The sequence below is a fragment of the Zalophus californianus genome, chromosome 14, assembly GCF_009762305.2.
Source record: "Zalophus californianus isolate mZalCal1 chromosome 14, mZalCal1.pri.v2, whole genome shotgun sequence".
Lineage (NCBI taxonomy): Eukaryota > Metazoa > Chordata > Mammalia > Carnivora > Otariidae > Zalophus > Zalophus californianus.
Window position 1 is genome coordinate 76,970,973 of NC_045608.1, and position 24,753 is coordinate 76,995,725.

The following is a 24,753-nucleotide window of genomic DNA, read 5'->3' on the forward strand; positions in this document are numbered from 1 at the left end:
CACCTTTAGTTGGACAGAAGATCCCCCCCAGTGCTGCTTCTTGGCTAACGGATGTTCCCACGCAGGGATAAGGGCAAGGCTGGCCTGTAGAACCTAGAGGGGAAAGCACACTCCCCACGGAGGCATAGCTCAAAGATGAGATGGTGGGGAGCGGGGGGTGAGTCATCGAGGAGGACCGAGGAAGATCCGTGTGAGGCCTCAGCCGATCCGATGAGAGGGGAGGAGACTGGCTGGAGCAAAACTGGGGAGACCAGGGAAAGAAGTTTAGACAGCCCCGGAAAATATGGACCGGACCCTGAAAGGTAATTAAAGGCAAGTTGAAACGACAGGTGAAGGGTGGGGGAGGGAGGAGGAGGGACCAATGGTAAGATGTGATAGCTCAATGTTTCTCAACCCTTTTTCTCATGATTGCCCCCGAAAGGAGTCTTTTTAGACTTTTTTTCAAATTGCCCCTACCCTGAAATTTTAATTCCACACATATACTGTATATCCGTTTATGTACTATGTGTATATCTGGGCTTCACACACAGAGTGCATGTTTTTTGCCTCCTTAAAAAGCAATTTTTGCCTTCTTGGGGGCAATACTGCCTCCCTGTGTTGAGAATGTCTGTAGTAGACATAAGAAATAGGCAGGCAGGGGCGCCTGGGTGGCTCAGTCGTTAAGCATCTGCCTTCAGCTCAGGTCATGGTCCCGGGGTCCTGGGATCGAGCCCCGCATCGAGCCCCGCATCGGGCTCCCTGCTCAGCAGGGAGCCTGCTTCTCCCTCTCCCTCTGCTGCTCCCCCTGCTTGTGCTCTCTCTCTCTGTCAAATAAATAAATAAAATCTTAAAAAAAAGAAATAGGCAGGCAAAAACCAAACCATAACAGGAACTGCCTCTGAAGAAAGACTGAAAAAAATCTAATCATTTTGGATTTATATGTAAAAAGAAAAGTAGAATTATTTTTTCTAGCACCAGCTTTCTTCAGAGTTGATTCTCCACATTTCAGGTGCCAATGGACGTAATCAGAAGGCTCTCTTTTAAACTAGAGATGAGCAGGTCAGCCTTCCGATGGGCTGACAGAAGTAAAGAAGATGGCTTTCAGTGAGGTAAGTTTGTTTAGATTTTTAAAAATGCCCTCCAATCCTCAAAGTCAATGAAAACGGACATCTTTCTGAATGTTTAAAAGAAGAAAGAAATCCTCGGTCATGTGAAAAATCTCACTTCACATTTCTACTTAGACTGTGTAGAGAAACATTTTTTTTTTCCTCTGCTTTTAAAAATATTTTCAGATCGTATGTTTTAAGAGCAGCCTATGCATGGAGCACTGGGTGTTATATGCAAACAATGAATCATGGAGCACTACATCAAAAACTAATGACGTAATGTATGGTGACTGACATAACATAATAAAATTAAATTAAATATAAATAAGAGCAGCTTATGACTGAAGCCAGCTATTAAAGGCATAAGGAGATTAAAATTCTTCTTGGGCCGCCTGGGGGACTCAGCCAGTTGAGTGTCCAACTCTTGATTTCGGCTCAGGTCATGATCTCAGGGTCGTGAGATAGAGCGCCTCGTGCTGGCGCGGAGCCTGCTTGGGATTCTGTCACTCCCTCTCCCCCTGCCCCTCCTCCCCCGCATTCTTCGCTCTCTCTCTTAACAAAATAAAATAATTCTTAAAGCATATTGATGAATGAATAGGCCTAGTTATTGACAGAAAGAAAGAAAGGAGGTGGGAGGGAGAGGTTTGAATAGGAAAAGGGCTGAAGGTGCCAGTGGAAAGGGGGTGTGCAGAAAGACCCTCCAAGACTTCACAAGGCTGCGCAGGAGCATCTGGCCAAGTAATCTGTCCTGGGTTTCTAGACAGAACTGGGGTGGTGAAGCTGGGGGACAGGCAGGCACATGGGACACTGTCCCAAGCAAATTTTTTTCAAAGATTTATTTATGTATTGGGCGCCTGGGTGGCTTAGTCGGTTAAGCAACTGCCTGCGGCTCAGGTCCTGATCCTGGAGTCCCGGGATCGAGCCCCACATCGGGCTCCCTGCTCGGCGGGGAGTCTGCTTCTCCCTCTGACCCTCTCCCCTCTCGTGTTCTCTCTCTCATTCTCTCTCTCAAATACATAACTAAAATCTTTTTTTTAAAGATTTTACTTATGTATTTGAGAGAGAGAGGGAGTGAGCAAGCTCACACATGTGGGGGGTAGGAGCAGAGGGAGAGAGAGAAACCCCAGCAGACTCCACGCTGAGCGCAGAGCCTGACACGGGACCCAGTCTCATAACCCAGAGATCATGACCCCAGCTGAAACCAGTGGTCGGTCGCCCAACCGACGGTGCCACCCAGGGACCTCCCAGGCAGATTTTAAGGAGATCCTTGTATCATGGATTTCAACCTTAGTGATAGAACCAGAAAAAAAAAATTAATTTATGGAGGAGAGTATAGTTTTTTTTAAGTTAAATTTTGAAATTGCATCACAAAACGAAGAAGGGAGGCTTTTTTATATAACCCAGATCTTCTCAATTCTGGTTACATGATTAATTTCATGCAATTTGGGCCCCACTACCACTTACAGAATATAGGAAATGTTCTGTATACACACACCAGAGCCCAGTAAATATGAGCTATATTTACCCCATTCTGTTTTCCTTCATAATCCCCCAAATTTCTGAAACTCAATTATTCTTAACAGAAATGTGTGCATTGAGTACTTAAAAATGTATCAAATTTAACACAAAAGTTGTTCCAGACTATGTGCTCAGAAATAAGAAGGGAATTTTCTTTGTATAGTACTACATTGGGTATAATTAACAATCCTATCTATAATTTCCAACAGAAATGTCTACTTAACAAAGATAAAACAATGAAAGGGAAAAAAATAAATCTTAGGACTTTTCTTTGAAAGCCCTGTGTGCTATCATTAGATTGTGCTAGCTTGTGTTTTATTTGGACCATCATTCATTTTGGGCTTTCCCACAAGCTTGGTTTTATTAGTTTTTTAATTAGAGACCAACTTGTAAAATATTATTTGTTCTTCCTCTGGAGAACTCAACTAATAAAATGTTTAGTGAGAGAGACTCCTCCAAATACAAAAGGTGATAAAGAAGTCATTTGAGGCTTCCTCATCTGAAAGATCAAGGGGACAGGGAGGGAAAGTATGGATCCCCAACCCGGTGAGTCACTGACACTGGACCCCCCAGTCACAGGGGGTCCGACACTGAGAGGAGGTGATGTCATCGGGTCTAGACCCGAGCCCTCTGGTTGGAGTCACAGGGCTACACTCATCCCCACTGGGGTCTCATTCCTAACTGGTAAAAACCTAGAAAAATGAGTTTATGCAAACCTAAATGAATGAGGGCATAGCAAGTATCTGGGATGTGAATGCCAAGCAATGCTAAGAAGCTGATGACGCAGAGAAAGCCTTCTGAAAGTCATTGTGTTTTCTCATGTATAAGGAGGAAGGACATCCTTTTGCATATTTAGACTTTTGGGGAGATGGGGGGGTAGACATGGAAAAAGGATCTAAAATTATACAAGTACACTCCATGCTAAAGACAGGCAGATAGCATTTGAAAAGGTTTGCAAAGAGCCTGCGTTTGCTGTTTTGGATAAATATCATGATACGTATTTGCTAGACCATTTCTAAGTCAATATCCCAGCTCTTTTTTTTTTTTTTAAAGATTTTATTTATTTATTTGAGAGAGAGAAGGAGAGAGAGAGACAGCATGAGAGGGGTTTGGGTCAGAGGGAGAAGCAGACTCCCTGCTGAGCAGGGAGCCCGATGCGGGACTCGATCCCAGGAGTCCGAGATCATGACCTGAGCCGAAGGCAGTCGCTTAACCGACTGAGCCACCCAGGCGCCCCGATATATCCCAGCTCTTTGCCTTTAGTGAACTAGGTGTTCTCCATCATAACTGCATTTACTGTCTTGTCTTCACAAAGACTTCACCGTCTTCAGGTGTTTTGTTCGTCTAAAAATCAACACACGAAGTCAATTTCTTTATGAGGCTAAATCAACTAAGTTATCAGTTGTACTCACACCTCTTCTAAAAGTGACCAAGGTGCTATGAGGTGCTAAAAGCTGTGGTCACATGGGTGAGGCGGGCGTGCACAGGCGGGCATCTCTTCCTGGTTCCATGTTTTCCCAATGTCATATTGGCAGTTTAAAATTGGCCGTGGTGAGACTGTTTACACCACAGAAATGAGTAAACTCAATGAATCAGCCTCCCATCCTGGCAGGTTGTTAAACATTTCCCAGCACACCAGTGGGTGGGGATGGGCATGTGGGGACAGGTACTTTTCCCTAACAGGAAACACAAGCCAAGCATGGACTCCACCAAACTGTCCTCAGTGGGTGGCCCAGTGGCAGGTGACTGTTCAGAAGCCTTGTTAGGCTGTTGCCATACCAGGGCCAAAACGCCAAAGGAAAGCACACAAACGCATCTTTCATTTTCATTAAGATGCAAACGAATGGAGTTATTCTCCTCAACGCCTGGCTGTCTTTGGAATTGGCCCAGTTAGTCAAACCGCAAAGTAAACTGAAGACACAAAACAGGCTGCGTCAGTCATTGCGGGAGACTGCAAACCCCCTGCAGAAGGGCTGGATGCAAGCCTGAGGCTTAAAGGAAGGAGTCTTATCCCAAAGCCCTGCCAATGTGTCCTTGAGCACTGCATGCTGCAGTCTGATCTTGCATAAACACAATACTTCTGGATACTTGTCACCTCGCCGTGACTAGCTTGAATTACCTCATGAATTGTCATTCATGTCTCGGTCATTCGGGCGCTCTCTCCTACTTGGTTAGAAGAGTCGATGGGAATACTGCTTCTACCATTGATTCCAGGAGCTATTTCATGCTTTTATGGAGTGGCCCCCGGCCTTGGACATCCAACTCAGATTGGCTTACCTTTCATATCCTGGTGACTCGTGAGTTGTTTCAGAACTAGAGCAAGACAAAGAAGAGGGTGTCTTCAGTACGCATGGGCATTCTGAACCGGGTGGGGCGGGGAGCAGAGCTCGTGGTTTTCACCTGAAACTGACAGCCGAGGCTTACCTTCAGCTGTGAGGTTAAACTCAGTGGTCACTTTTCCATAACTGTTCCTGATGCAGCAATAGTAGATGCCTTGGTCCTTCTGACCAGCTTGCACGATGGCCAAGGACACAGTAGAGCTGTTGCCTGCACTGCAATAGGGGACATGATTATTTGAACACTTCATCGTTCTGAGGTTGGATGTTTCTAATACACTTAAGGAGAAAGAAACACATGCTTCCCTGCCCTCTTGTTTTTTGGGCCAGTGGGCTGGCTAAAAGAACAAGATCTCGATAAGCTGTTTAAATAATTCATTTGTCTGTAGGGGATGATCGGTGCGATTTTGGTTTAGCGTCCTCGCTCCAACATGCAATATTAATACAGAAACATTTGGGAGGTCTGGCTGCTGCTAGCAGAGCAAAGAACCAGAAGTGTGAATTCTGGGGGCCGTCATTAACGTTTCTGCTCAGAATTCACCTCAATCATGTTACTAATGCAGATGCCCTGTGCTTGAAGGAAAACTGAAAATTCCAAACCCAAATCTAAACACAGACACCATAAGGGACAAGAGAAAGGAAGTCTCTGCTAGAAATAAGGACGTGTGGCTGAGGGTATTCTTTTAAATAGGGTACTCCCCTACTGAATACCATCCATCCATCTGCCCTCCCACCCATTCGACATTATTAAGTTCTAGGCACCGTGCTATACAGAAAAACCAGTGATGGTGGTGGTGGTGGTGGTGGTGGTGATGATAGCTAATGCATATGCACTTGGTATGCACCAGGCATTGTACTGACTTAAACGTCTATTTCACGTCGCTCACAGATCAATCTAATGAGAGAAGTAGTATATTACTATTCCCATTTCATAGATGAGGGAACTGAGGCATACAGAGACCAAGCACGTGACCTCAGATCACACAGCTGATAAGGGTTGGGCCGGAACTTGAACCAAGAAAGCCTGAGTCTGGAGTCCTCACCTTGATCTCATTATGCTGCCTCCTCAAGTGATTTGTGATCACTGCCCTCAAATCTAGGACAATGAGAATTATGGCTAACGCTCCAATCTTTATTCCAAAGTCTCAGACTAAAAACTTAGTTGTAGCCAAAAAGTTACATTAAATATTGTTGCAGTTTTGTTTTGAATGTTGTTAAACCTTCACCAGGTTTGTCTGTTTCAGTTTTAGGTCGTTTCACAGTTCAACCATAAATTCCACTTATCCTGACTCTCAGTTGCTCATTCCACAAAGTATTCCTGATGGGTTGGTTTTTCAGTGGACATCAAGACTCTGATTTACACGTTTCATGTACCAAAGGCTTAAAAAAAAAAGTCCACAAAATCATAGTACATCATCCACCGACAGAGCCTCTGAACACATCCTGAATGTGTGGTTAAAAGTGGACCGGCGCCTGGGTGGCTCAGTTGGTTAAGCGACTGCCTTCGGCTCGGGTCGTGATCCCAGGGTCCTGGGATCGAGCCCCGCATCGGGCTCCCTGCTCCACGGGAAGCCTGCTTCTCCCTCTCCCACTCCCCCTGCTTGTGTTCCCTCTCTCTCTCTGTCTCTCTCTCTCTGTCAATTAAATAATAAAAATAAAATCTTTAAAAAAAAAAAAGTGGACGGGCCCAGTTACGAGAAGAAGATTTCCTGTTGGGCTGGGAAACTGAGTCACAGAAGGGCTGGGGCAGTGTCTTTCTCTGTGGCTTCTGACCCAGAGATTCCCTGATGTTCTGACCCTTGACAGAGATCCCTGGAGGCCCTTTCCTGCCCTTCATATGTCACAGTTTAACGGGTTCACCCAAGGAGAATTTAATTATGGGAGAACGCTCCTGTGCGTGGCTTTGCTATTTAAATAGAACCCCCGAGACATTTTTAACTTGCAACTTATAGGTTCTGTCTAGGAGAAAAGATAACCCCCCGTGTTTATTACCTGTCAAATATTAACCAGTTTTGTATCTGTTTGCAAAAGTATATCTATTGCATTTCATTTGCCTGACTGACTACATAAATCTCTGTTCCTCAAATGCTCCTTTGAACAGCTTTACCATCTTCCTGGTTCTTCATTATTTAATGAGTTGAAGAAGATCTTTACTACATGGCTATACTATACTTGTTTGAGAGATTTCAACTTCTTGAAAATTATGTTTTGACAAGGCAGTGAGATACTTCTGGGAGGGACACGTGAAGGAAACACTCAACTGGAATTACGGGTGAAAGAAATTTGATAACATTTAAAAAGCCACTTGAAATAATATAGATGATTTCTCGATATACAGAGGGTGTAGGACCCCCAAATATTCTCGGGTCACCACAGAAAAGGCAAATGGGTGCACCTAAGCCAGTGTGGCCAAGACGAAATGAAGCCAACATCCCTAAGAACATAAAGGCCTAGCCACGTGTCACTAGTACATGGCAAGCCTGCCACTGTCATATGCTCTTCAGAGGGAGGTTAGGTTTTCTAAAGACGTCTCAAACGGAAAAGGGACCCAAAAGATTCGGGTGCCAATCATGAGCTCCGAGCAAGACTGCGAAAAAACCCCACTGGTTAATTATCCTTGGCTGACAGCTATAGAAAGTTTTTTAAATGAATCATGAGTGCTTCTTTTCTATAAAGCTCTGGGGAGCGGCCTTGATTTGAAAATCAAGCCATTTGTTCTCCATTATAATTCTTCTTAAGCCATACACATAAGACAGGCAGGATAATGGCAACGTTTTAGGCAGCAGGGCATTATTCCATCCATCACAATCCAGTTAGATTTTCTGGAGTGAAGTCATGGAAAAAAAACTATAGCTCAAATCTGCCATAGTTGCATTTGGGACATAATTTCCAGACACATGTTCCACGCAGACATATTTGATTTAATTAGACAGAAAGCTCTCCGATTTTTCTTCCTTTTGCAGGCTATTTGTGACAAGATGAAGGGGGTAGGAACACCTCCATGACTCAGGGTTGCTGAACAGGGACCTCCCTTGGCAGAAAGAAGCACCTGAGGACTGTTTGAGTTAGGGTGGTCTCCACTGAGCCAGGTGATCTGTTTCAGAAGGAGCCACGCCTCCTCAGGTGTGTCAGATGAAGCTCAAGGTCCACAGTTCACGTGAACGAGCGTGTATTACCAGCAAGGTGCTTTAGGAAGCCGTTCGTCAGGTTCATTCCAACGGGAATTCTAGGCAATGATTCTCACTCTCCTCCCCGCCTTTACCATCCTAGGGCCCCAGAAATAAACAGCTTTTTCCATCTCAGAAATGGCTGCTTATCACCCTCCAAGCTGCTACTTTCTATGACCTCATGGTATAGGGGTAGTTTTTCTTTTTTTCTTCCTCTGGATTCACCTTCCTAGCGTTGAAATTTGGCAGGCTCATGGGAATTTATGAAACAGAAAACACAGCCAAATTCACAGACATACAGAAGAGAGCTCTGTATTCTTGGGACCACAGAACCTCAGACTAGAAGATGATCTGACCCGTTCCCCTGATTCTAGAAACATCATGAAAGGTTTCCTGACTTCCTGAGGCCACAAAACTCAGCTGGCAGAGCCCAGCTAAGAACCCTCCACGCCCTTCCCCGTCTAGACATCTGTCTTCAGTTACTTACTCGTCTTGGATACTTTGAGTGTGGGGTTTCGGCTTTGGTTTTCCTTTTTACTTCCTATAACTAATTTCTTTTAGAACTACGTTGTGAAACAAGCAACAGCTGTGAAAAGTGACCGGGCAAATATCGCACCTTCTCTGCACTTGGGCTATTGACTCTGAATCTTTTGTCCACCAGATTGTAGAATCTTCATGAATTTCTGCAAACTGGCAGCTTAATCTTATATTCCCGGAGTGGTCAGGGTACATCTCGGCTTGGATCTTTTTCAGTAATATCGGAGCTGGAAACGAGATATTTGCAGGTCAGTGTCCTTACAACAGTTGCAAAGAGCTTCACAGTGGGGAAAAGACGTTGTATCTCGTATCACATTTCATTCTTGTATTACATTTCATTCTGACAATAATTGTATCACATTTCATTCTGACAACAATCCTAAGAATAGGGATAGTAATTATTACCCTCAATTCATGGATGAGGAACCCAAGTGTCTGTGGGGAGATGTGGCATGCCTAAGCAGACAGAAAATGAACAAAACCAATCTAATAGAAAAATCTCATTTTTCGTTACTTAAAACTCCCTAAGATCTCTAATGCACAAAGTGAAATAGAATGTGAGAGACTTTTTTTTTTTTTTTTTTTAAAGAAGAGGGTAGGGGACTGTGGATACCTAGTCTATAAACCTGGGCCAAATAGAATGCTTTTAGATGATCACCGGATAGTCCAGGTCAAAATCAGAGCTGGGGATTGGGAGCAGAATAATATCCAGGTTATCCAAGTAATTGTGGTGAAGCCCCCAGACACAAAAGGCGACTCAAGAGTAAGTTATTTATGAATAACATTCATCCATCTTTCCCCTTGATCAGTTGTCTTTGCTGAAGATATCCTAAAGGATTGCAGTGATGTCTGCTATCAAGTTCATTAGCAAAAGAGAAGTGTCTTCTTGAATGGAATAGGAGCAAGCAGGAAACCATTCCCCAGGGGGCTAGCCTGCGCTCTTTGAACATGGCCTTTCTCAATCAGGCACGGCCGGCCAGGGAAATGTGTCATTACTCAGGGCAGCCACTAGGTGGCAGCACAGACATTAGAACGGGACAAGGACGGCTGACCCAGCCCGGTGGGCAGAATGATTTGGCAGTTAGGGTTACTGCCAAATGTGGAAATGTGGTGTCAGTCTTCTACCAACCAAGTTCCCTAACTCCGCAGCTGTGGCAACCCAAAGCATGACCTAGTCCACGGCCAAGCCAGAAGTCCTCAATGCTGATGCTTTGTTTGCCCCTTTCCCTCGAGGCCCCCTACCGTGAAGTCGCCATTAGGCTAAAGGCGCCTCGCATCCCTCCTTGATGCCGACAGACACTTGGGCAGGAGAATGCATATTTAAAAGCTTATTTTCTTCACAGGAAGTGAAAACGGGCTGCTCAGAGAACAAGTCCCTCAACTGGAAAGTAGCTGAAGATCCTAACAATATGATGGGAGAGAGAGAAAAAATACCAAGTGCTTATTGTCGGCAACACCCATTTCAGTGCAAATGGCCCTACGGGGCTAGCTGTGCTCAAACTCCTGGTCCAGAGTTTTGACCCAGACTGCCTCCTCATCTGGGACCTAATTCCTCAAGGGCCCTTCCAACACTATGCGGTGGCAGTCTTCACGATGATTTGTGGATACCCAGATGTTCCTAAGGCTGCCAACCCTGTCCACCGCCCATTCTAAGTTCTGAACACAAAAAGCTGGGGGGACAGAGGGGAGGGTATACAGTAGGCAGCAGAACGACATGAGGGTCTTGGAAAGCTAGAAAGCTGGCTTGGACAAGAAGCCTCAGGGCTTCAGAAAGGACCCCTGTTTGTGTGGGAGAAAGGGAGGAATGGAGAGGAAGAAGCTACAAAGAAGCCCTGGGGGTGTGGCCAGGTTTTTCTTCTGTGCATATTCTGGCCAAATGTTGAGGGGAAAGGCTAGAATAGAAAGCTCTGAATGTCCCCAAGAAAGGTACTCAGTTTTATTTCTTTGAGTCATCTGAGTCACCCCCCCGCCACACACACACTAACTCCTTCCCAGAGGGGTCTCTGGTGCGAGAGCTGCCCCCCTCCCCCCCGCCCCCCCCCCCCGCGCAGAACGCTGTGCTCACACCCGGACGCAGACACCAGAAGACACCCCGTGCAAACTCCACCAGCTTCTGCTTACCGGCATGGTCCTTGCTCCTACGGTAACTCGAATAACCACCGATAAGGATTCCGAATAAACATTTCCCTTTGAGCTGAAACCACTTTAGAGATATTTTAAAATACTGCTTCATCCTCTTTAAATATGTGGGTTCTTAGTTTTTTTGTTTTGTTTTGTTTTTTAGATTTTATTCATGTGAGAGAGAGAGCAGAGCCACAAACTGAGGGAGAGGAAGAGAGGGAGGGGCAGACTCCCCGCTGAGCAGGGAGACCAACTTGGGACTGGATCTCAGGACCCCAGGATCATGACCTGAACTGAAGGCAGACACTTAACAGACTGAGCCACCCAGGTGCCCCAACTTTAAATGTTTTAAAACATGTATCTTAGAATCCTGGTTGGATGCCCCCAAACTTTCAGAGGGAGTTTTGTATGGAATCCTGTCTGCAGCAGGGGCTGAGGGCCGTGTGCTGTGCACGGGAAGAACGAGCATCAGTGTGGACGTCTGAAAACTCGGGCAGGAGTAACAAAGCCCCCACTTCGGGTTACGGGGGCCCCCAGCGCCGGGCTCCCGCATGCACAGATGGCATCACCCGGCTGTAGTGTCTTCTCTTCTGACTCGTCCCGCCCATAGGAAGGGAAAGAAGAGCTCTGAAATAAAAGAGGCTAAAATTCGGTGCAGGGATGGAGTTTGGGGTTGAGGTGACAACCCCAGCAAAGCAGAGGTGACTGCACTTACAAGGGCTCTGAGCTTCAAGTGGTCTGAAACCTGGAACGGAGCCCCCAGGGCACTTTAGACTCAAAGACGAGGGTGAGTTGGGAAGAAATTTCATGCTCCCATTTGGAAGAAAACCCAGGATTCAATTAAGCCGTTTTTAATGAAAATCGCCAATTAAAGAGGAGACTCCCAAATTGTACTTAAATGTTTATTTCTGTAAATCCTGCTTCGTGTGTGGTCTATTTAATTATACTAATTAGCTACACTGATGAATGCTTCTGTTTATCTCTTAAAATATTTTTTAAAGGATAATTAAACAGAAAGTCATGCTCCCTCAATTAAACCTACCGCCAGGCAGCCTCCTCTAGTGGTTCTCTCTCGAGACCACTTGGGGACCTGTTAGGAACCACTTTCTGCAGCCCGAAACTTGAATCAGAAACTCTGGAGGTAGAGCCTGGCAATCTGCACACAGACACTGGACACCTGGTTCGCAAACCCAAACGTTAACAACAACAGAGAGCGACAGAGCCTCACCTTTCCCTTCTCTTTTGCAAGGCGCCTTTTTTGCGTCTTGTTTCTCCTCTGCACCTGATGCCGATGTTTCAAGTTCAGGAATCCTCTTGAGAGCGCTAGAACTCTTTCTGACATTCTCCTTCTCTTCCAATCGCGGCCTCAGGGCGGCCACCCTGGACAGAATTTTCTTCTTCACCCCCTCAGCTAAATGTCCACTCCCTGAGGTGTCTTGCTTCTTGACCTCCCCGGAGCCCCTCTCTGCTGGAGGGCACTTTGGGAAGCTGAGGGTCAGGGCGGCTGTGTGCCCGAGCTTCTCCGCCCTCGGTTTTCCCCCATAGCCCAGATTGGAGCCCTGTTGACATGGGGACTTCAGTGTCTCAGGAGCTTTCGCTGATGATACATTTTCACCTGCAATGGATGCCAAGGTCACGGCTGGGGAGCTCGATGCGCCGGCGGGGTTGGTTTCCCCAGTGCGGGGCTCCTCCATTGTAGGTGCCTGGATTTTGTGACTTTTTGAAAAAGGTGTGATGTTTCCTTCGGGACACGAAATAAAAGGCAACCGAGTGAGCCCACTGGGAGAGGGTGAGTGTTTCCCACACTCACTCTCAACGGCTCCTCTCTCTTTTGAGTCAGAAAATGCGTATCGGTGGTTTCTGGGCTCCACTAAACCCTTCTCAGGGACGTCATTAATTTGACCTGAGGAGTTGTGAACATCAACTCCAACAGATGCATGAGTCATCACTGCAGGGCCATCAGAAAGAGATAAAGTAGGGAAAATCGATTCTGCTTTGCTGTTTTTACTTCGTTCAGCCTCCCCTGAGCTTCTCATGATGCCCTCTTGTATTTGGCTGATTCCACGTCCGCGTGGAAGTGTTCCCCCACCTTCGTCAGGACTCAGGACTTGCAAGAAGGCAGGCTGGACTTCTGGTCTCTGGCCCCTGGGCCCATCATTCTGTTTCCTCTCCTCTCTGATGACAGCCGGCGTGGGGGCAGAAGGCCCTGCCGTCTCAGCCCGGGCGCACACCATCACACCTGCTTCATCCGTGGGATCCACAGAGGACTCTACAATTTTAGGGCTGGCCAGAAACCGTTTAAAGAAAGCAGTGTGATCCGCCTGGATTCGGTTTTCCTCTTGGTTTCGACTCACACTGTTAATATTTTCCCTCTTTCCTGTTTTGCAAGCCTCTGATAGCAAATCTGTGACGTATAATTCCTTTTCGTCTAAAGGATCCACAGATGACTCTAGGAGTCTGGGTTGGCTCAAATATTCGGAAGAAAGACTACTCCAATATGCACGGCTGGCTGGTTTTCCCTTTCCATGGGTTTCTCTGTTATTAGCAAGGGCTGAGCCAGACTCAGCCTGAGGGCTGTGAGCCTTGAGAACGTCCGATACAGCCCAGACCCCGTCAGGAATTATGGGACCAGCTTCCAACTCCTTGTACTCAGAACCTGTCGGTTGTGCTGGTGGCCAGACTTCTGGAACGGAAGCTTCCAGAGTTATAACCTTCAGCTTGCTGTCTGCTTTCCAAAGTCCTGGCCTGCTCCCTCCCGACTCTTCCAGGGGGATATTAGAGAGAGGTGGGATGTGGCTTGGAGCCTGACCCCAACCTTCCACAGGGGCTTCAGCCACCTTGCGCACGCTAGTCCCCAGGCCTGAGCTCTGTCCTCTCTCCTCTCTGGAGTTTGCTGATAAGCGGTCCAGGGACACTGGGTCTATTTCCCCTTGGGCAACAGGTGTCGTGGGCCAACTTTCTCGGAAATCATCTTCAGGAGGAGAACTCCGTTGGGGTAAGCTCTCCGGCTGGATCCTCTGTGTTGTTTCACTTTCCTTGTCTTGGAAATTCTCTTCACGGCTCCCACTGTCTGCTCTGTCCACTGTCAGGCTCTTATTTCCAAAATGGCTATCAGTCTGAAGAGGGGAACTGCAGCAGAAACCCTCTACTTCTGGGAGCTGAGGTACATGGACGTGGACTCCTGGTCCACTGGGAGCCTTGCAAAAGGGCTCTTCTAAAGACGTGGTTGTGGAATCATTTAAAATATGACCCAACTGTGCATTGGAAGGAAGCTGGCAAATATTTTCATCTGGTGCCTGAGGTGAATTCTCCTTGGGACCATCTGCATGACTGTTCTCAGCAACGGAAACAGGGAGGTATTTGGCTGGGTGGACTTTGGTGCCCATGGTAACCGTCGATGTGTCCCCACCCTCCTTGGTCACCTGAAGACACTCAAGATTAGCAGTGAAAGTCATTGGCTTCTCATGAGGAAACATTACAACCGAACCATTTCTGGCTGGTGTGTCTGCGGTGTCTGGGGCACTGGTTCTGGGGCACTCGTCACTGCCTTCTGGAAACTGCACTGAAGAGGTGTTCTCAGAACACAGAGGCTGTCTTTCCTCAAACCCTCCTGAGTTGCTGGGGCTTGGCCTCTCCTGGCCAGTCTGTACTATGGAGACCATTGTGGAGGTGACATTCTCCATCTCTGCTAAATTTTCCTCTGTGCCACCTTCCCTGGCTTTTTGTAAAATGTTCCAGGTAAAAGTACTGGTGAAAAGAGGGGGCGTGGTAGAGTTTCTTTCCTTGCTGCTCTTGCATGGAGACTGTGGAAGCTCAGAGCCTCGTGTTTGAGAAAGAATGCCTGGCATCTCGTTATCATGAGAACATGAATCAGATACTTTGCTTTGACTCTCCGCCAGCTCTAAGTCCATGGAGCAAATTTCCGGAGGCAAATATTTATCAGCTGAGGCTCCAACAGGAGAATCCATCGTTTCACAGGTTCCTTGGTCACGAGCTTCAAGAAGCTCCAACACGCTCGCTGCTTCCCTGCCCCGTGGCCCGTCGTATAAGGTTTCCAGGGTGGGGCTGGTATTTGTGGGGTCAGGGGAAGCAACAGAGAGAGCCTTGGGCTCCCAGGTGTCAGCACTGCCCTCCTGGGGGAGAAGCACTGACAGCTCCCAGGGGGATGTATTTTCATTATTGGCATCTGGGATGCTCAGCTCATATCCTAGGTCTACCCAGGAACCGCCAGGTGCGTGGTCTTTTCTGTACTGCTTTTCTCCATGCTGTGGGCATGGAGTACAGCTTCCTAGCTCCAGGTGTTGGGCCAATGATGTGTCTTCCTCGTCGATCCCTCCTACATTGGGGAAGGAATTTGTTGTGGTCCCAGCAAATGCAGACTGCTCCCCCGCAGGATCTGAGAACGCTGGCAACTGGCTGAGAAAGTCTCTCTCCCTGACTGTTTCCTGAATTTGCACCTAGGAAGATGAAAGTGATATTAATAGACTTGTTCCTAGGAGAGCCCCCAGTTGAGCATTCCTGCGAGCCCAAGAATGTTAATCCTCGATGACTATAATAATGGACAAGAGGAGTGGCAGGAACGACTGAAATCTAAACACTGGTCCCCAAACCCTCTCTAGCTATTAGAGACGTCCTGGAGAAATGCACGTTTAAGCAACTGTGCTCCAGGGGACCCTTGGTCAAATTCCCCATTACAAGCAAAAAGCCTTCTGACCATCATCATTTAATGCTTTCTTGTCTCTCTCTCAGGGAAAAGACAGAAATAAATTGAATATAAACTATTCTGATCAAGTTAAGTCACCAGAGCTTGTGTGCATCTCTCCAGAAAGATACATTTCACATGAAATATACAGTGCTTGTAAAGTAGTAATGAACGACCTTTGTCCCCAAGATATGACAGCTTGCTGGTTAATGTTACTAAAGAACAGAGAAAGGCCTGTCATTTGCACCTGCCTCTAATGAAGTAACAGGTTTATGTCTGGTCACCAGCGCTGCCAATTATCTCCCAGGAAGGTTATAAAATCCTAGAATGCCTCTTCCCCTTTAAAACAGATGCCCTGTGGCAAGCAGACCATGTCCACGAGAAGTCGAAGATTCAGGGGAAGAGAGAGAGAGAGAGTAAGGGGTGGAGGAAGGAAGGAATGGAAGGAGGAAGGAAGGAAGGAAGGAAGGAAGGAAGGAAGGAAGGAAGGAAGGAAGGAAGGAAGGAAGGAAGCTAGCTGGCTCACTTTGTGAGGAGTAAACCCTGACTGTTTTGTGACATTGGCCATTGTTTAAGGAAGCAACGAGATCTTGGACTACATTCTTGTCTCTTAAAACTTTTAGCTCATCAATTATTTCAACACACATCAAAATCATGCCCAGCCAACACAAAGGGAATTGCTAAATTTTGGCAAGTACAGGAGTCTTTGCTCCCAGGAGTCCCAATTTGGGGCAGCCCTCTTCGAATGTGCAGAAAGTGATAAGTGGGCTTATAGAGGGGAGGAGACAGAGTCTCCCAGCGTATAACAAAGCCAACCTGGAATGATCCTGGGTACGGTGTGGCTCCAAGTCCTGAGGCTCCTTCCCATAAATCACAGGGGAGATCTTAGGTCTTCTTGCCCTGCAGTCAGCCTGTTTACATACTACCAGCGGGAAACAGAACGGCAGAGCCACACCGCCCTCCACACTCCCCCAAGGCTGCCTGCCGCCACCACCGATTCCCCTCTCATCTCCTCCTTAAACGCACCCTGATATTCATTTAATTCTGATCTTATTGGCATACAAGTGCTAAATGAACAAGAAGAAATTTAGGATGATTTCCTGCGCCATACACTCCAGGAGGGCTGGGACCATCGTCGGTTCAACAGATGTTTATTGACCGCCTCCAGTGTACTAGGGAGTGTCCCCGGTGATGCGGATACAGCACAGGCAACCTGCCCATTGGGAAGGAGCTCTCTTTTCTCTGTTGTCTTCAAGCCCGTAAGAGCAATTAGCACCTAGCAGGTGCACCATAAGCACTTGTTGAAAGAAGGAGTAAATGAACGAACCATGCACGTTCAGACAGCTCAAGCCAATGTCACCCATTAAACCTCTAAATCTGAAGGGCTTTGGACTTCCATCTGCTCCTGACTTTGGGAAAACTCTATTTTAAAAAAAGACTTTTAACTAGAAGCCGGGCACTACTGGCTTGCATCCCAGTGTTTCTTAAAAAGAAAAATGTATTTACTTTCTTTCTATAGCCCCCATCACATTAAAAGGGAAAAGGGAAAACAAGGAAGATCACTTCTGGGAAATAAGAAACAAGGGTTTGTTTCTTTTTTTCTTAGTGTCAAGAAGTTTAACATGTATATGGTCTCACCTCTATACCTGAACCTCTGTAACACATATAGAGAATGCTCTTTTCATTTGCTTTTTTGGTTCAGATTTTTCATAATGAGCTGTAGTACAAAATATACTGAAATATCAAGCATAGAAAGTGTGGGTAGTTTCCTGGTCATGATTTGAGAAATGAAGGAAGACTGTCCAGTTAAAAACACCAGGACCCTCTCCTGAGCCTTCTTCCCTGGCCTGAATTTCTGCTGCCTATGTCAGTCCTTTATTTTAAGATCCTGTCATCATTGCATTATCATCAGTGCCAGCAGACATTTAGGGAGTAAATCTACCTTGTGTAGAACTCTCTGCCAGGCACTGGACAATTTTTTTCCCAAAGGGCTCCCATTAAAAAGCCACTGTGTTACTTACTGGGATGTTACCCACCCATTATTGCTTATTACCAAACGACAGAGTTATAGGCTGACACCTAGCAGACACTAGTCTCTGGAGAGGGTGAGTCACAGGACAAATAAGTTTTGACCAGGGGGAGTTTGGTCATTGAGATATATCGGCATAGCCATGGTATCACGCCTTGATTTCCACAACAGTCATGTTCCTGTTAACGTATACTCTCTCCTCCCCTCTCTTGCTCTGAAAATAAAACCCCACTTTAAAATAGCCTAGTGAAGCCCCACACGTGTAAAGAAGTATGGCAAATCCTTGACTGTGTAAATTCATCCACTAGACAAACGTTTACTGAGCATCTACTATGTACCAAGTTCTTATTCTAAGCACTGGGGAAGCATCAGCGAGCGGAACAAAGACTGCTGGTCTTTTGGAAATTATGTCCAAGCAACCAACCACACAAACGGTCTGCTGCTGATGTGAAACTCCATCAATTTGATTTGAAACAATGGGATTTTCTCAAAGTGGAGCCTTTAATAGCCTAGTGCATACTTGTCAAGGCTGAGACTTGGTTCCAACGGCTGGATCCTTGGGTCTCATTCAGAGACTGACTCAGAGAGAGAGAGAGGGAAACCACAGACTCACCCCTCTCAAATAAGTCAGACCTTTCTTTTAGGAGGAGATCTCTCAGTGAAGTCATTGTGAAAGAACCCCAGCAAATGATTCTCCTGCTGCTCGGCTAGTCTCATTATGGAGTGAGTGCTGAGACTCAGGAGGCTCTGTTGGTCAGAAGACTGTTCTCATTCAGGTGAAACAAGGGGAGGGTCCAGGGCTCCAGGAGGAAGCCCAGTGCGGTGTGTGAAGTGTGGACTCCGAAGACGGGGGCGCCTGAGTTCAGCTCAGTACAGAATTGTATATAATATGACCCCAAGTAACCTCTCTGGCTTCTCTGACCCTCCGTGCCTCCTCCTCCAGGGCTAACCACACATTTGTCGGCACCATCCTGTCAAATCCCTGGCATGCTGACATTAGTTTCCCTTGCTCTCTGTGAAAAGAAAATAGTGGCTAGGACCAAGAGAAAACTGAGCCACATTGATGAGCAGAGAGGTGAGCCCTGGGCTTTACACGGGCTTTCTCAGTTGATTGGTCAAGTAAATCTATCATCTCTTCTTCACAGATGAGGTGAATGGCCTGGGCTCAATCCGGAGGCGGCAACCACACAGTACAAGTAAGGGAAGTTGAATATCAACAATTGTTAGTTGCATAGAAGAGTAACTGGGACACCCCACCGCGCTCTCTAAGGGGAGGGAGAGCACCAGGGCAGGTCAGCTTGCAAGGTGCTCAGACCTAGCTGGAGAAGGTGTAAACAGGCCGCCAGATGGCAGAGAAGTTCGCTGGGTTAGCCAGGCCAGAGTTGGTCGGGAACTGCTGGGTGAGCAACAGACCACCCTTCCACATGCAGGCAGGGAGAGGAGGTCAGCACCCAGCGCAGGGGCACGAAGTGGGGGCAGAGGCTGGGGCCTTCACAGTGGGTGGGCGACATGTGGCGGGAGTCGGGACAGGGAATGACAGCCCTGTGTATCTGGGGCCACGGGAGGTCAGATGTTGGTATAGAGAGGAGGCCACACAGAGCTCTGGTTCCCGAGTAGAGAGGGCTGCAAGATCATCCCTAGGCCAAGGCTACAAGGCTGCAGATGGGCCATGTTCTGAGCCCCACGGCTGCTGCCGGCTCTGAGGGGTGAACACACACCCACACACACACCCCATGCTGAAAATGCCAAGGGTTGTCCTCCTGCAGTGTCCTTGCAGCACCCTCTGCTGACAAGGCTTCACACTGGGCTTACCTGAACAGAGAAATGGTTAATGAAATTCCATTCTCAGTAAGCATCCTGGGAAGGGTGCATGAGGAGCCGAGGGGCAGTCAGTTGAGAATCGACACAGGAGGTCGCTGATGTTCAGGGGCTAGAAATCTCCCCAAGGTCCCACCGTGAATGGCAGAACCAGCATCTGAAAGCCAAGTCTGTCTGGCTATAAAGCCCTTTCCAACTCGAGTTTTCTAACAAGAGAAGATAAGGCAAACGCCACCAAGAAGCTGGGAACTCCCCCTTAATTTGAAAGCTAGCACTTCTGGGCTCCTGAGACACTTTGGGTGGAAGACTGTAATGGTCTTTGTTATGCAACGCGACCCCTTGTTTATCTGTCAGCTTCCTCATAAGCTCTAAGGGCAGGGACTCTGTTATTCATTTCTGAATTTCCAGAACCTTAGCCCATAGTAGGGGCTCCATTAATTTTGCTGCATGAATAAACATATGAATGAATACAAGGAAAGGAAACGGTGAACCAAATTTAGTAACACTTCCAAACTTGTTTTTGAAAGCAGTACTGGCCTTGAAAACCTACCCTCTGCTTGCACAGCATTTTCCAACCCCCTCTCTATCAACATGCCTCCCATTCTACAAACGCATTGTTTCCTTTGCTGGCCTTTTCAAACCTTTGGCCTCCTGAGGAGGATCCCTTAGGAAAGGTGTGTCACCTCTTCATCCAGCCCGTGGTGTTCAGAGTTACACTCCTCTTCACGAACGAGTCCTCAGTGCCTATGAAGTGCATGGGACTAATTTAGTCACTAACAACAGAAGTTGGGAAGAGATAAGATCCCTCTTCGCAAATAGCTTATAATCCAGCTGAAGAGACAAGATGTACATGGAAAAGATAAATAACAATTCTTGACAAGTTGAGCCAACGGCCAAATGGATGGATTTTAGCTATCGGTGCTGCTCCAGGAGAGGAAATAAGGTCACCACCGAATTCTCTTCTACTCCACGGATACAATCCCTGCCGTGCCAAGACCAGACGTTGCACTCTTTTTTTTTTTTTTTTTTTTCAGAGACAGAGTGAGGAGGGGCAGAGGGAGACAGAGAGAAAGAATCTCAAGCAGACTCTCCGCTGATCGTGGAGCCTGACATGGGGCTTGATCTCATGAGCCAGGAGATCATAACCTGAGCCGAAATCAAGTCGGACACTTAACCACCTGAGCCACCCAGACGCCCGCAGATGTTGTACCCTTATGTTACTTGTATCAACGCTCAGATAGTTCTTGGACATTTCTCTGCAGTCTCAGGAATCTCCTTTACTGAGCGAAGTGTGGCAGATGTGGTAGGCACTGTGGTTGACTAACTCAACAGCATCCCCAATCCCCTTCTCCCTTGCTACCTTCAGCCAAAAAAGCTGGAAAACCACATAATTAGCTAGATGCATAGCTAGATGGGGCCAAGGGGCTAGTTCTTGCTAATGAGACACAAGGGGCGTTCTGCTAAGGGACTTCTGAGGAGGCTTTGCTTTCCTCAGAGAAGGCACAGACGGGGCAGGTACCTTGCCTGCTCCCATCCTTCTTCCTGTCACGAAGATGTGATGCCTGGTGTCGGGCTATCATCTTCCCATCAAGAGACAACCATCACAAAAATGGAAGTCAACACACTGTGGCTGGTGAAGCAGAATGAGAGAAAAGACTTGGGAGCTTGCGGGCATCCTTGAGCCACTGGAACAACACTGAGACCTTCCACCCAGACTTGTGGTGAAGTGAGCAGCAAAGATCCTTAGGTAGTAGTAGTTGGCTGTTCTGTTCGCGGCGGCTAAGAACTCTCCTATGGACACAAGAGGAAAATACATTGCTGGGGGATGAAGGAAAAGGAAAACGCACATGAGGTTGGCCCTGGAGACCTTCCGGAGGCATCTGGGTGGCTTTGGGTAGATATTAGTCTGACGGCTAATGTCACAAAGGGCAAGGGGTGTGGCTCCTGGAAAGGGGACTCCAGGGGCTGGAGGGATGCCAAGGGATCAAAAAGGCCTGAGGCAAGGTGAACTTGAAGTTAAGGGCGGGGCGGGGAGAATGGGGAAATGTGAGAAGATGGATCATCAAAGGAGAGGCCAGGGTCCTAAGGGCCAAATACAACCACCCAGAGCCAGGAGGGTCAAGCCACTTAGATCCTTGCTTCAGCTAGGAACACTGCCAGAGGCTGACGTGTACTCTGGTGAGGATAATTTTCTTTCTCTAACTCGTTTCTTTTTAAATGTTCTTTGAACGCTCTTTCTTCCTTATCTAGACTAGACATAAATAGCACCATGTTCTCTCGCCAGTTGTCTACGCATCATCAATTTCCCCCGCCTCGTGGTTCCAGGAACTTTCCCCGGGACCCTCCCCTCTCCCGGCCATCCTGGGCGGCTGCAGCCTCACCCCAGGGCTCACCTTTCCTCGGTATCTGCTGAGCCCTCACTATGGGCACAGCGTCATTCAGCCGTTCGGTCATCTGATAGATCAAATCCATACCACCTGGGGCGGCAACACTGAACTAGCCCGGTGCCCAGCCAAAACAAGCTTACAGGCAAACTAGAATATTTCAGGAACTTGAGTTTATTTTTAGGAGTTGCCGGGTTGCCCAGAAAGGAGCTTCACTTAAGGGCTTTGAACGGTAAAATAACACAGAAGAACGTGGAGGACACTCGTCTAAAATCCTCACCCTGAAACCTGATCCTGAACACCCTGTCATTTGACCTGCTTCTTTTCATTCCATTCCCTCGCAGGAGACCAGAAATCTGCAGCCCGCTGGTGTTCCAATCCCGTCCTGACTTCTTGGAAAGGTGGTAGAGTTTGTAAAGTGCCACTTGGATCTTTTTATTGGGAGGGGACCGGGTTTCTGTAACAAATGTCCTTTCCTAGGGCCGAGGGGCTCTTGTACATTCGGTGGATCTTTGTCTGGAAACATGGCGGGAGCGAAGGACCATCAGTGTGTGAGCCAGGAGATCTACCTGTATCTTGTGCCTCGCAGGTGATGGGAGGCAGGTGCTATTACCACTGCCAATCACTAAGCCCTGTGTGGCCCTTAACACGGGGCAGATACTATGCTAAGTGCTTTACGTGCGTTAACATAGTTAACGTCTGTAGAATGCCGTAGAAAAGTACACCTTTGGGACTTGGGGTTGTGTAAGGTTAAGGACAAATACACCAGCTATCCCAACCCACGAGAAGACCTCTATAGTATTCAACTGCCAAGTACGAGTCAGAAAAGCAGCCTTTGTCTTTCCCCAGGTGTGTGTGGAAATTCCCGGGGAGATATGCAAACATAAGGAAAACGGAGTTGGGAAGGCCCATGATTTTTCTTGAATTCCTTTTCTGAAGAGTCTCTCGGTTTTTTGCTGTCTTGGGGAGATGGAGATTGGATGAAGAGGTTAAAGGAAAGTGGAATCGGTGAGAAATGGAGGAGTGAGCCTTAGAAAACCCAGCTCTGGTCCTGGATCTGCTGTGCCATGGAAAGTGGCTTTGGAGAGGTCACCGGGTCCCTCGGACGCAGCTTTTTCCACAGTAAAGTGAGAGGCTGGACAGCATCTCTTGGCCCGGACGGCCCCTGGTGTTCTATGTCCTGCCGCCTTGTAAACAACACAAACACTGAAATGAGGCTTAAACCTCACCTTCTCCTTGGAACCAGATTTCCCTTGGACTCCAAGGCTTCCAGATCTAATCCTCTCTGTGAACTACGAGAGCTCTTAGAGGAGAAGACACAGCCTGGCGTCATACCCACGTACCTGATCCAGAAGGAGCCCGTGAGGACCCCAGAGAGGACCAGCGAGGAGACGGTGGGCTGGTCACCGTGGGGCCCCATGTGCTGATTTTCGTCCTTTCTCCCGCACTGCAGCTCCTCCCTCCTGGGTGCAGTGAGCGCTCTGTGTTCCCAGTAGGCTGCGCTGCTCCGACATAGGGCCCCTCAAGCCCACCTGCCAAGTTCTGGAGGCTCACAGACCTAGTCCGGTCCGATGAAAATCCTCACAGCCACAGAAGGGCAGGCACGATCAGCCCCCAACTCTGCTAATGCTTTCTGGGGTTGAGAAAAGTTACGGCTTCTTCTTCTTCCCCCAGATCTTGTTTTACCTACACAATTTTGTGTATCATTGCAGGGGCTTCCAGACCCCCTTGAGCCCACTGATCTCCTCCTCGGGGCCCACAGGGGCCACGGACTGAATTCCTGCTATTGGTGATGCGCTGGGGGTGAGTTGCGTGGTACCGTTTACTTCCCACAGCCTGAAACTTCTATGTAGATTTCAGATGGGATAACGGGGTGGGGGTGGGGGGGGGGACTAACTCTTAGTCAGGTTCTAGGAGAGCATTTTCAAATCAATCTCTCTCTTTACAGTTTCTAGAATTTGTGAGCAAAATCAAAACCAACGTAGTAGCAATTACTGTACCGCACTGACAATAATACATTGTACAAAGTAAGTTCTTGTAAACTTTAGAAACAGGAAATACCTGTCATGGTTACATTACTACCCTGCCTATGCAGCGTGGCCTCGCAGTGCACAGCCGTGATGGGCACATGGAAAATCTGAATATAAACGTAAATACAGGCAGGTCACTTGTCTTAGATGGTCATTACCAAAAATGAGGAGAAAATGCAAGCCTGGGGGCTTGAAGAGTCCCTTCTCTGTCATCTGTCTCTTATAGTAAGCAGCAGGATAGCTCTGTGCCCAGCTTTGGCTTCTGGTTAGAAAATGTCTCCCCCAGAGAGCTCAGTTCTAGAAAGGTATAGATACCCAGAAGGCAACACAGCTACCCGATTCGATTCGGAGACAGCTTTGTTAGGCAGAAGCAAAATTTCCTAGGTAGTCTTACTCAGCTTGGTGCGAGGCACATAGCAGGTGCTCAGAAAATAGGCCAAATCAGTGCAATCCATCCAATTTGTTCTTGGGCCAATGTTTTTTTGCCAACCTAGGCAGGAAGATTTTGCCTCTCTGGAGTATGGTTCTCTTCTCGTTCTCTGTTGAGATGTTGATCCGCTACCTGAAAAGTTGCCCGAGGGCCCTGTGCTTTGGTTAATATGTATTTTCTACTAAAATATAAGTCTTCTTCATCTCTAATAATTTGTTGCTTGGTTGGCCTCAGTCTTCTTTAGATGTAAACTGAGCCATCTGTTCTTTTTTGAGTAGAGAGAGAGAAGCACCTTTTGTTTCTACCACGAGCAACTGAGGTTCCAAATACAGACTATCCAGAAGACATCAGCATACTTGCACCAGTGGGCACCAGGCACTGAAGGTGAAGAAGGTGACCACGGACACAGTGTTGAACGGCTGCAATGTGCAGCTGAAAGGTTAAGTTGAAAACACCTGCCCTGTAAAGATGAATGGAACCAAAGGCTGGATGGAGAGCAAGGAGGAATATGATGATGAGACCAGAAATTCAGGGAGCCATCAAAACCCACTCGCCCATTGTAGATGTGGAGGAAACAGAATGATTCAGAAAGAAGT

At 47.4% G+C, this 24,753-nt stretch overlaps 1 protein-coding gene and 1 long non-coding RNA gene across 3 annotated transcripts in view; one reads left to right on the forward strand and one right to left on the reverse strand.

Annotated features, from left to right (window-relative positions):
* Positions 1-24,753, reverse strand: part of ALPK2 (alpha kinase 2) — a 124,305-nt gene that overhangs the window by 29,406 nt on the left and 70,146 nt on the right. Inside the window, 4 exon segments of the mRNA XM_027576241.2 lie at positions 4,881-4,916; positions 5,028-5,155; positions 8,723-8,870; positions 11,993-15,221. Coding sequence (XP_027432042.2) covers positions 4,881-4,916; positions 5,028-5,155; positions 8,723-8,870; positions 11,993-15,221 — 3,541 coding nt within the window.
* On the forward strand, positions 33-10,737 carry LOC113912674. Of its 2 annotated transcripts, XR_003516924.2 has the most exons (4): positions 33-302; positions 989-1,088; positions 8,768-8,891; positions 9,987-10,737. It is a non-coding gene; the product is annotated as an uncharacterized LOC113912674 (long non-coding RNA). The 2 variants fall into 2 exon arrangements; XR_003516923.1 differs by lacking the exons at positions 8,768-8,891; positions 9,987-10,737 and adding an exon at positions 6,184-6,470.